The sequence below is a fragment of the Eubalaena glacialis genome, chromosome 12 (genome assembly GCF_028564815.1).
Source record: "Eubalaena glacialis isolate mEubGla1 chromosome 12, mEubGla1.1.hap2.+ XY, whole genome shotgun sequence".
In the NCBI taxonomy this organism is placed as follows: domain Eukaryota; kingdom Metazoa; phylum Chordata; class Mammalia; order Artiodactyla; family Balaenidae; genus Eubalaena; species Eubalaena glacialis.
This window is the reverse complement of record NC_083727.1, coordinates 32974456-32987602: the sequence shown is the minus strand read 5'-3', so window position 1 is coordinate 32987602 and position 13147 is coordinate 32974456. Positions and strand designations below refer to the sequence as shown.

At 38.3% G+C, this 13147-nt stretch overlaps 1 protein-coding gene across 5 annotated transcripts in view; it reads left to right on the top strand.

The window, feature by feature from the left end:
- The window catches only part of L3MBTL3 (L3MBTL histone methyl-lysine binding protein 3), a 119659-nt gene that overhangs the window by 37242 nt on the left and 69270 nt on the right, over positions 1 to 13147 (top strand). For all 5 annotated transcript variants that reach the window (XM_061207728.1, XM_061207727.1, XM_061207726.1 and 2 more), the window contains 4 exons: positions 1677 to 1781; positions 6800 to 6935; positions 8845 to 8936; positions 11420 to 11571. In XM_061207728.1, coding sequence (XP_061063711.1) covers positions 1677 to 1781; positions 6800 to 6935; positions 8845 to 8936; positions 11420 to 11571 — 485 coding nt within the window. The remainder of the gene's footprint in view (positions 1 to 1676; positions 1782 to 6799; positions 6936 to 8844; positions 8937 to 11419; positions 11572 to 13147) is intronic.

Below are 13147 nucleotides of genomic sequence, written 5' to 3'. Positions count from 1 at the left end.
TGTTTCTACTACTACTGAAAAACCAGTAGATAAAGAAGAACTGGCGTAAAATTTCATGTCAACATCATGTCTTTGGGAGAATAAAAATGAGTTACTGTGGTTTACGTAATATCACAACAAAACATCGAAAGATGGGTTACTATATAACTATAGAAAAATATTTTATCATAAGTGATTTAAAATCAATAAAAGTAGTTCTGAGTGGGAACTACTGTCTCTGGGCTAGACCAAGGGTCAGTAAACTTTTTCCATAAAGGACAATAGAAAATACTGTAGGCTTTATAGGGTATGTGGTCTCAGATGTAACAACTCGACTCTGTTCTTGTAATGAAAGTAGCTAGAGACAATATATAAATGAATGAACATGGCTGTATTCCAGTAAAATTTTATTTACAAAAACAGGTGGTGGGCTGGATTTGTCCCTTAGACTGTAGTTTGCTGACCCTTGGTTTAAATGATTTAATTATATTTAATCATGGTATGTAATAAATCTGCCATCAATACTTTGTTATATATGTATGAACACAGAGTTTTTAAAAAGTGGTGAGTATTCAATAAAATTTTTTTAAAAAGTGGTGAATAGTAAATGTTGGGATGATTACATCTACATTAAAATATTTAATATATAATAGTCATTGCATATGACTTGTTCTTTATAATTATTTTCTGCAACTTTGGTCCTTTGCAGAATAGACTTTTTTACAATTTTTTTAAAAAAGCTTAAATACAGCTAATTACTTGAGTCAGTAATACATTCATGTGATTAAAACATGAAGGCGCTGTTAAGAAAATTGTATGTACATATAAGCAATATATAGACACAAATCCTCCCCTCCTTGTCTTTAACCAAATGATAACATATGTCACATACTGTTTTGGACTTTGCTTTTTTGTCTAACTTAGTTTGGAGATTATTCCATCTCAGTTCATCTGACCCCTTCATCAGTCTTTTATACTGATGCATCGTATATATCCATCTTATGTTTGTTCCATAATAATGTAAGCTGCTCCCTATTGATTGACATATATGTCATATATGTATGTCATATATATTACACGAGTATGACACACATATATGTGTCAGTCGGTAGGGACCACCTTAAATTATTATGGAACAGATATAAAATGAAATGCTATATGTATATATGGAATGTATAATATATATACATGAGTCTTTTGGTAAGTAAATGCTTTGGTGAGTAACCTCGTACACCTCTCCTTTAGCACATATGTGGCTATCTCTGTTGGGTAATTTCCCAGGATTAGAATTGCTGAGTCAAAGAGAATGTTCTTTTTTATGGATATCGTGAGATTGCTAGAGGTTGTACAAGTTTATATCCCTATTAGCGATGTCTGTGTGCGTCTCTTTCCCTAGAGCCTTGCCAATGCACTGTAACCAAACTTTTCGATCTTTATCGGTCTGAAAGGTGAAGTATATTTTACCGTAATTTTACTTTGTATGACTCTTATGGGGGAGGTTGAGCATCTTTTTAAATCGATAAGACATTTAAATTTCCTGTTCTGTCACCTGTTTATCGTCTTTGTCCATTTTTCCATGAGATGACCCAGTGATCCTTTTCTTTTGGGTTTTTAGGAGTTGCTTATGTATTTGGTTATATAGTCTTTATTTAAGAATGGTGATCACTCACTAAAACTGCTGTCATTTTGCATTTTAGTATCAGTCTTTTCCATATAACAAAAATGGGTTTAAAGTTGGCATGAAATTAGAAGGCGTGGACCCTGAGCATCAGTCCGTGTACTGCGTCCTCACTGTGGCTGAGGTAAGCTTTGCCTCATCTTTATTTTTAAAACAAAATAGTGATTATAGGGATTTAATAATGGGAGAAGGTGCCATTTGTTGAGTGCTTACTTTATGCCAGGCGTGGTGCTTAGCGTTTTGTAAACATTACCTCGTTTAATCTTTGCAAGAACCCCTTTTCATGCCTGTTCTATAGATGAAGGAACTGAGGCTCAGAGAGGTTAAGTGAGGTATACAAGGCCACACAGCTTCAAAGTAGTACAACCAGGATTTGACCCCTGGTCCGTCTGACGCCATAGGCTTCACCATACCACGTTCCTTAACATAAGGAACAGACCAACGGATATTTATATTACTTTCAGTATTTCAAGGTATCTCTTTGAAATTTTTCGGGAAAAGATGTCCAGGTCAATTAGGTATATCTTAGTCCAATATATTACTGAGAGCTCTTAGAATTTTTTTTTTCCTTTATGTGCTCGCCTCCTTCTTGTTCTCTTCCTTGAGTCAGGGGTATGTATCTTTTAAAATTTTCCTCAAAGAATAAGACCATCTTGTGTATTAGTTTTAGTTATCATAGTTTTCCTTCAGTGACTTAGTGGATTTGTAAGAAGTTTGGCTCCTACACAACACAGTCACGTCTGATAGCTCGATGATGACAGTCACCATAAATAATAACATACCGTTACACAGCGTGTACCATGGGACAGATGCTGAGCTGAGTGTTTTCCATGTATTAGCTTATGTAGTTCTCAGAACAGTTGAGATTTATGAAAACATTCAGTAAGTTTAGACTGCTTTTGAGAAGTTGGCTGTAAAAGACAAGGGAAACTTTTTAAGGGAGGGGTGTGTGTGTGTGTGTGTGTGTGTGTGTGTGTGTTTCAACTCTTGGTTTTAAAGGAAATTTATTTTAGTTTGTCTAGTTTTTTTTTTATTGTAACAGTAATGTTTGCTCATCCTGGAAATGTCAGCTAGTGTAAGAGTATATATTATTAAAAAATAGAAGTTCTGTGTCCACCCTCTGTTTTCCTCATTCTGTATCCCAAAGATAACGGCACTTATGAGTTCATGGTGTTCCTTCCAGATGTTTTCTCTGCATGTAAAAATACGTATAAATATATCTTTCTCTTTTTTACATGTAAGTGATATCATACATAATATTATGCAACTTGCTTTTGTGACACTGTATCTTATATATTATATTATACATATATAATACTTTTAACCAGTGAGTAGTATTCCATTTCACTGAATTGCTGCAGTTTATTTAATTGTTCTCATATTGATGAACAACTGAGTGGTCTTCACTTTCTCATCATTACAAACAGTGCCTCTGTGAGCATCCTATTATATTTTGGTGTTTTTTTTGTTTGCTTTTATTTTGATTTGTTTTGTTTTGTTTTTTGCATAGTGAGTATGTCTGTAGGAGCCATCCCTAGAATTACCAGGTTGAAAGTTAAGGATGTTTAAATTTTGATGCATATTGCTATTTTGGGCTCCAAAAAAGTTTATCAGTTGTTAGATTTTCACCAAGAGTGTACAAGAATTTGTCTAAGCCTAAGAGATAGTTTTTTCTTTACTTTTTCTTGCTCTCTCCCTCATCTCTCCCTTTTTGTTGTAATGAGAAGAGACTGGCTAGAGAATGCTTGAATTCTGAAGAAGTCATTGGGGAGCAGAGGATGGGAAGGCTCAGAGAGAGCAGATAATTGACAAAGAAGGGATGGGAGAAGATGGGATGCAGAGTATATGAGGAGGTCCAAGCCTTTGCCAGCAGGAGGAGTCTCTCCTTGGGTTCTGCAAGGGGGAGCAGGAGAGGGTGGGTGTGGTGGGCGTGGGCAGGTTTGCCAGTTTGGAGGCAACTTCTGGAGGTAAATCGTCAGCTGAGATTGACGATAGAGATGGTGGGATTGGTAGCAGAAGGAGAGGGAGGAGGTTTAAAAAGGCCCTTGTGAAGAATGGGAGAGGGGGAACCGGCCAGGCGCGTCTAGAAGGATTGCTGTGCAGTAGGGAGAGTGCGGTAAACAGGTACATTGGATTCGCGTTATTTATGGTAGTTATATTCCGTAAATACTACTGAACCATTGCGCTTAGGGGAAATACAGGGTTAGGTTCCTGGGAGCCTCTGGTCACAACATTCTCGTCAGCCGATCAGCACTAACCTTGTTTTATGTTTCTGTTTGAAGACAACCTGTTTGTCTATTGTTGATTCCGTAACATTGAACTCATGGCCACCAGTGCTGTAACTCATGCCTGATGAAGCTTATCTGTTACACATATCTTCCCTGTCAGGCACTTGCCGGCCTTCTTGTACTTAGGAACACTACCTAGCACTTCAGTACTATGCTTAGGGGCGGTTTTAAATAGCAAAATCACAACAAAGAGCACAAAACATGAAAAAACATGGCACTAAATAAGTAGGTAACATAAAGGACACTTGCTTGTTGGGTGAGGTACGAAACACGAAGGCAGAGCATCTTGCCTTGTTCAGCCTCAGCTGGAAACTTGCATGATGGGTGAGTCAGATTTTTCACCACTCTGTGCATGCACATGTCCCCAGACCCCACAAATATTATTTTGGGGTTACAAATGTATTTTATCAAGGTGAATTTGCAAATACGGAAACCATGAATAATGAGGATTGACTGTGTGTCATCTTTTTCCCTTAGCACCAGTCCCTAGACCAGGTATAGGTGCAGACTGGGTGGATACTTGGGATAATGGAATTTTGTCAGACAACATTTTAGGGCAACAATTTAAAATGTTGATAAAATATTTTAAGTGACTGCTAAGGAAGGAGGCTCTAGAGAAAGGAGGATGCTAGGGAGAAAGTAGGAATCAATGTGAGATGCTAGAGTTTTCAGTGAGATTCAGAAGGAAGTGTATCGGGAGTAACTGGGTTAGCAAACTGAATGGATGTTTTAATTTAATCGTTGAAAGGCAGCGCCGTTTCTGATGGGACAAGATCCATGGGAGAAGAGGAAATGCAGGGAGCAAGAGCTGCGGTATCGGCTGAGTCATCCATGTGCCTGGTGGAGCTACTCAGGATGGAAAGGAAGAGAGTGAGCCAGTGCTTAGCGTGATGAGTGACGAGGGATGTTTGGGAGGTAGTATGCAGGATGATAAGGGCGAAGTGGTACAGCCACATGGCCCAGGCCTCAGAGGATCAGGGTGGAGAGCAGGCCCGGGAGCGTGGTGTGGCCTGAGGCAGTAGGCCACGCTTGGGCCTCGGAGGGATGGAAAGTAGGAGAAGGAGCAGCCTTCACTTGAGGGAAGGCTTCAGAGGGAAGGACCAGACCTTTGAGCAAGGAACTTGAGGATGGAGGAGGTTGTTTACCGAAGGGTTTCGGAGGGCGTAAGATATAGTAGAGAGATTATGGGGGGAGTAGTGGGAAGTTGACTGCACGGGGCAGAAGCTCAGAGCAGTATGACCCTGAAGGATTGAAGGGATAAATTACTGAAGGGGCTTGTTTCTTAGGCACTGACCAGAGACAACTGAGTGTAAGGCAGGGTGGGCCTGCCTAGCTCCAAGGCTTATAAGAGAAGCAGCCCCTGAGCTCCTCCTTGGCATGGGATGGGTGGGGGGCAGCCACCTACCCTTCTCGAATGATCGTGCTTCTAGAGACCCCAGTCTTGGCTCTGCAGGGTGTTCTTATCTCTCTGGGGGGAGTCAGCTTATTTTCACTTTTATATATGTAGCATTAATACCTTCTATTTTTTTAAATACTAATATATAAGATAAAATACTTAAAAATCCATCATTCCCTTTTGCCTCTTCTTTCCCACTTCTCAAAACAAATCATTGTTAATATTTGGCATCTGTCCTTCCAGACTTTTTTTTTTTTACTGTGAATTTACATATATATGTGTGTAAGTATGTATATAAATGTGTGTATCTAAATACATATACTTTTGTGTGTGAGTCCATGTATGTATTTATGTATGTATGCGTGGGCATATGTATATATGTATACACACATAATAACATATGTATACCCACACAAACATACATAAATACATACATGGACTCACACGAATATAATTTTTCTCATAAACTGTGACTCACTCTGTAAGTTTGTTCTGCCACTTGAATTCTAACAGTATGCCCTAGAGAACTCTTCATGGCAGTAACTGTACAGCTTCCTGATTACTTTCGGATTGGGAATTGCCCTGGCTCCGCACTCTAATCTCAAGCTTCTTGTTCAGACTTCTGCAAGGCAGGTGCCCTGGAGTGGTTCGAGGTCTGGTGTGGCGTGTGGTTCCACTTGAACACATCTGCTGTGCTAGTGGGAAGGAGACTGAGAGGCTGAACTGTCTTGAGAGCCCAAGGCCAAGCGTGACCCAGCGAAGGCCCCATAAACCTACATAACCTTTTTTTTTTTTTTTAAATGAGAACTCCCCCGAGTGGGGCCCTAATTTAGGCAGATATGTGGCATCAGCATTCGGCATGTGTTACATAGAGTGAGTTTTCACTGGATTCCAGGGAGCCTGTCTCATCTAAGTATGAATCGGGGAGGCTTTTCTTTCTTTCTCCCCACTCTGCTACTAGTGGAGAGGAGAATAAGTTGACTTCTCCCCGTGTCTGCACCAGCCGAGGTCTGGCTGGATATCGCTGTGTGTGGAGCTTTATAAAGGACAGAGAGCTAGCACTGAGCCAGTGCACAGCAGGGCACCCACTCTGGCACCCTGCAGGAGCTGTGCACCCTGTGCTGCCGGCTCCCCGTGGTAGCATGTGCTTGTACAACGTAGGGAATGAACAGAGGACTTGTCTGCACGGGAGAATTGTCACCCAGGATCCATGTGCTGCTGGCGGAACTGAGGATGATGCCGGAACACTGTAGCTCAGCTCGTCCCAATGTAATAGCCTTTGCCTTTAGATTTTGTTATTTGTTCACTTGTTTTTGTGGCTGTTAACGAGGGTGCTTTGATTAACATAATCCATATCATACTTGATATCCATGTTAGTTTATTTTTGTACATATGCAGAAATATTCTGGGTTTTTTGTTTTGTTTTGTTTTTTAATCGACCTCCTTTACCTGTTTCAGGTTTGTGGATACCGGATAAAGCTGCACTTTGATGGATATTCTGATTGTTATGACTTCTGGGTAAATGCAGATGCTCTGGATATTCACCCAGTTGGGTGGTGTGAGAAAACTGGCCACAAACTCCATCCTCCAAAAGGTACTGTCACTTTTTAATTTCACATTTTATATTCTGAAACACTTATTTTCTTACATCTTAATTTAGATTTTTAAGAATTCAGACTTTATGATTATTCAGGTGGGCCCAAATTTAAGCTCATTGTTAATGATGAAAAATGTTTATTGAAGTGAAAGAAATTTAGGGCTTCCCTGCTTGCGCAGTGGTTAAGAATCCGCCTGCCAATGCAGGGGACACGGGTTCGAGCCCTGGTCCGGGAAGATGCCACATGTCGCGGAGCAGCTAAGCCCGTGCGCCATGACTACTAAGCCTGCGCTCTAGAGCCCGTGAGCCCCAACTACTGAAGCCCACGCACATAGAGCCTGTGCCCCGCAACAAGAGAAGCCACCGCAATAAGAAGCCCGCGCACCGCAACCAAGAGTAGCCCCCACTCGCCGCAACTAGAGAGAAAGCCCATGCGCAGCAACAAAGACCCAACACAGCCAAAAATAAATAAATTAATTAAAAATAAAATAAAATAAAGTGAAAGAAATTAAAAAAATAGAATTCTACTTAAGAGAATAAACTATGTCCATGTACTTACTTGCATGTCACATAACATCTGCTTGATACTTAATTTTGACTACAGGTTTTAGCTACAGGTTTCTATTTCATGCACACACACAACACACACACAAATACATCCTTGAAATATGATTGAAAAGTTAGTTCTAACCTGTTTACATAGCTAAGTGTATTTACTGACATGTCAGTAAATAAAAAATCTTGAGAAATTATGCATTGAACTTACATATCTGAATATTTAGGAGACTGGAAAGGAGAATATAACACTGAAAATCAGTTTAGCTGGGGGTTGGACTAATAGCACTTACTCTTTTATTATTAAATTCTTTATATTACAGTCTGCCAATGCTTCTGTCTGTTTCATGTTTACAAAACATCCAAGAATAACAGATCCCATCTTTTTCAGTTCATCCCTAATATATTTAATAATTTCTTATTTCCTTCCTTTTCATATTACATTCAGTATTTTTTGCTTGATGTCAAAGAACCAGGTTACTAGTTTGATATTTTAGGCCTGTCTCAGGGTTATTTGGTTTTAATGGACAAGCTATCCTTTGGTTTTAAGTGAAAAATTAATGGCAGAATAGTATTTTCAGATAACTGAAGGATCAAACAGAAGCACCTAGAAAAGATAAGGATGAAAAAGAAAATCTGTAAGCCTTTGTATAAATTGGCCTGTTATATATGGTGAATTATTAGCTGTTCCTTTCACACCAGCCTCTGGACTTTGATGGAAGTAGAAGAGAGCACATGAGTAGATAAAATTAAATGCTCAGTTTCCTTTTTGAAGAAAATGTTGGCTTTACCAGCATTAAACATGAAATTGTGAAAATTAAGACAAGGACATTTCCATTATTGTAATTTGCCAACATGCTTACTTCATAAATCTTGAATTGTCATTCTTGTGGTGACAGGCCACAAAGATTTTATCTGTTGTTATTACCATTTTTTCCAGCTTCCCACTTGTTCCTACAAGTTAGTCTCCCAGAGTAGAACGGGTGAGGGAAAAACAAAGAACTCAACTACCCTAGCTAACTGCTGAGGAATTCTACCTAAATACTGGTAGAAATGGTCTGGTAATAAAAAGAAGTCCATCTGAGTACAATATATGTTTGCTTTCTTACACCTTTTCTTTTCATCCATTACCATTCATTCAGAATTGAAAAAAATAATATAATTTGTTGGAAATAAATACCCCATGTATAAAAATACATAGATTAAAAATTATGAGTTAAATACTATCTATTTAAAGAGTCACCTGATTGCTTGATTTTGGCATGTTGGAGTTACAGATAAAAGTAAGAAGGGAAAGCTAAGTGTGAAATATTTTGGTATTTTACTGTGTGTTTATATGTGCTTACCCTAGGGTATAAAGAGGAAGAATTTAATTGGCAGACTTATCTCAAGACATGCAAAGCTCAGGCTGCTCCCAAGTCATTATTTGAAAATCAGAATATAGTAAGTACCTCCAAAATACTTTTCCTTTCACAGGAAGTGGCTTTTGAGTGTTTCACTAGATAAATTACAAGGGATAACAAGAAACTATAATACATTTTATAGCTTTGGTAAATACAGTGCTCTTATCTTAATTAAACTTTAAGATTAGCTTAAAATTGTCATGAATAAATATCTGTTTTTAGCCATATCATGGCTGTCTTTTTTTATTAAATAATAAAAGTCAACATAGTATAAAACCTAGGTATAATTTACAGTTAAGGTGCATAAGAAAAATTGTGACATTTCATTGTTATTGTCACTTGACTTTAGGAGTGCTGTGCAAATGGGATTCACATAGTGAGAGGCATGTAGCCCCATTTAGATTTGCATGCTAGAGACTATCATTTAAATCTTCTCTCCAGCTTCTAGCTCTGTTCCGCAGTGTAACAGAAGCAAAGTCTGGATGTGTTTGTATTTTCTACTTCTTGACCTGTTGGCATCTCTGAGGAGGCCTGATATGTTAGTCCTCTTCCCTGCCCCAGTTCTGATCTCATTGGAAAGAACAGAGAGCAAGCAGGTGGAAAACCAAAGTCTCATCTTTATAGTTGGTAAGGGCTCAGTTGGAGTACATGCGTGGCCTGTATCTGCTGGCAGATGAGTTTCTTGATTCTGAGCCCTGGGGTTAAAGAGGTGTACTGGCCCTTCCCACCTCACCAGCCAAGCCCAGGAGTACTGGACCAGGGCAGACTACCCTCTTGCAGGACAGCTCTTGCTCCTAGAGGGGCAGAGCGGAGACTGGTATGCCCTGTAGGCCAGCTTACTCTTCAAGGTGTGACCAGTTCCTCCTTCCAGATTCACCAGTTAGGGACAGTGAGTGAGAGTGTAGTGAGAGGCAGTCATGTTTCACTAGGGATTCCCTCCAAATGAATATCAGGAGTGGGGAAAAACCTTCTCACCCACCCCAAATACCCTCATTTGGGAAATGACATTAACCGGGTGTTTTGAGGGCATCAGTCACGGCTGAAACATTCTCTAATCGAATTGTGAACATAAGCCAGGTTGAGTTAGAGAACCGGAGAGGGATGTATGTGTGTGTGCATTTAGGTAATTAATAGAGATAATGAGCCAGGTTATTATTTTTAAATGTCTTAATTGAGAGGATAGCTTAATTGCTGAAATGTCAATACTGCGTAGTCATTCAGCATCATTCTCCGTCAAGACAAGGGAGGAAGGTCAGTCAGGTGGAAAACTCAGCAGCCTGCTTGCTGTCACTACTCCAAGTTTCCTAATCCTTGTCTGGTTCTCTGGTGATGAGTTCAGTCAGGGATTTGATCCACTGCCTTGAACCATCGTCTTAAATTCTGTGCATTGCTAGCACAAAACTTAATCTTGGGCTGTGTGTTCGGTATCTAAGAGGCAATTAATTTTTCTATTTCTAGATTCCTCTACCTTAGAATACTCAAATATTTACGGTCAGAACACTGATAAATAATTTCAGGGCTTAAATATGTAGTAACAGTATCTGTGTAGCATTAGTGCCTGATCCTTCGACTCAGACAGGACTTCACTCTAACATATTCAGATACATGGCTGTCCACATTTTTGTAATGATAGCTGTATAATTATAGTGAAAAGAGAGATAACATCTACTTTGCTTAAAGTGATTAGAATAGTATCTGTGCGCTTCAGTCTGGACAGAAGGATTTTTTTTTAGAAGGGCTGAAATGATTTGTAATGTGTTGTGATTGATATAACTGATATTCAAGTACTTCTCTGAGATTAGGATACTTTTCCTCACAAAAGATTGTAAGGAATGTTTACATCTGCAGCACCTCAAGTACTAAGTCTTACTGAACTTATTATTGTCTTAGTTTCATGTCCCAGATGGCTGATAATCTGTGGATTTCCTTATATTACAAACTATTTTGAATGGCTGTATGTGTTAACAGCCAGTTCTTTTCGTGCTATTGTGAATAATATCTGTATTGTTGAATCAAAGTTGTAATAATTTGCAGCCTTTTGTATAGGAAGATGACCTACTTTCAATAGAGTACTCTTTTGAAAGACCTTTTCAGAAGTGGGAGTGAATTTATACTGACTTACACACATTTTTAACTTAAGTGCTTATTTTGTGTGAAATAATTTTCATTGTTAAGTCTGTAATAAAGGAAAAGAAAAACTGAAAGTAAACTCTACAGTAAATAAAACTTGCCTAACTCGTGTAGTCATCTAAAGTACCAAGACACGTGTTAAAATTAATTAACTTTGCGAGGTTGTGGGTGTGTAAGTTTTAAAGGTCCAGATAGTTAATTGGGTGTAGCAACAGGGCATTTTTCTTATTGCTGCTTGTTGGAAAGCAACTCTGCTGTAAAAGTGGTTCATGATTTTTAAATTATGTGAATACAGTTGATGGATGCCAGGCCTTCAAGCAGAGGTGCAGAGAGGGTGCAGGTCCTTGCTGTTAAGTGTGTGCTTATCTCTAATTAAATCTGTATGTTTCATAGACAGTGATCCCATCAGGCTTTCGAGTTGGAATGAAGCTTGAAGCTGTAGACAAAAAGAACCCTGCATTCATCTGTGTTGCTACGGTAACAGATATGGTGGACAATCGTTTCCTCGTACATTTTGACAACTGGGATGAGAGCTATGACTATTGGTGAGACATTTTTTCCATTGCTGTGTGCTTTATTAATTGAGTGTTTATCCAAGTACATGATTTAAAAACAGTAATAATGCAAAGCTCATGACTGAAGTAACAGTGCTCTGTCCCACTCTTTCCCATTTCAGATTTTTAACTTTTTACCTGTTCCATATGGCCTATATTTCTAAATAACACCCTTTAATTCTACTTCATGATTTGTGTTATAGTTGACTTCCTGCTGTGGAAGTGCAATTCATACCACACTCCCAACAGACACTCACACGTGAATGTATGCACAGACTCACACTTCCCCTTCATCTCATTTTTCAGGAAAATATTTTAATCTTCCTTTCATGTTTTCATGCACAGTAGCTAACTTAACTATTTATAATTGCTGAATACAAATTATTAATTGAGGAATATTGTTTTTAATCCTTATGGGTGTTGACTATACTACATAAAGTGGTAGGAGCAACGTAATTATAAAATTACATAATCATAAAATAATTATAATAAAACCATGAGATTTTGATTAAGCAATTGAAATAATGACTTTTCATACCAAATTCATGTTCATTGATGAAACTACAATTCAGTTTGCTGGTGAAAGTCATTTCTGCACTGTTTAGTTCCTTCTGGAGAATACTTACAATGAGAAGTGACAGACATCTTTATAAAATAAGGCTAAGGTTACAGTAGCAAATGGAGTTTAATTTATATAAATGTAGCTCAGTTTCAGGAAAGCTTGTTTCCTGTCTTTTTCAGTATGTGTATATTTAAATATTCAGTAGAGCCATCAGTAATTTCCATTAATCCTCAAATTGGATTCTCAGACAGGCATCGGTTTTACTTGCATTGTTTTAAAAAAGGAGAGACAGTGAAAGCCATTTGCTATTCAGACTTTTAAACGGTGAATTTTAAAAATCGGAATTACATGTTACATATGGTTTTCACAGAATTTTTTAAAGTAGTTCCATGATCACATCGCATAGAGTCAAGTACTTGTCAATATTTTAGTATGTTTAACCCAGCTCTTTTCTGCAAAGCACAATTTTCCTCATAGGATATCTTTTTATTCAGTTTGCAATCAAATTTATTATTGAAACATAAACCATTTCAAGTATATACAAAAGTGAGAATAATAGAGTGACCCTCCTGCAGCCATTACCTACCACCAGCAGTTACCAATTTATATCAGTCTTGTTTCCTGTGTTTCCCTACTCCTAAATTCCCAACACCAGGATTGCTTTGAAGCAAATTCCAGATACCATGGCATTTCATCTGTGAATGTCTCTTCTAAAGATATTCTTTTTCTTTCTTCAAATATATAAAGTTATAAATGGCATAATGTCACTAACATACTTAAACATTCTCCCCCAATTGTCTTGGTTTTCTTTCTTTCTTGCTTGCTTGCTTGCTTTAGGTCCAAATAAGGTGCACATTTTATGATTGCTTTGATGTTTCTCTTGATCAATTTTAATTTATAGATTCCTAGTCCTCCATCATTTTCTTCCCCTTGTAACTTTTATTGAAGAAACCAGGTTGTTTGTCCTGTTGAGTCTCCCACATTCTGGGTTTGCTGATTGAATCC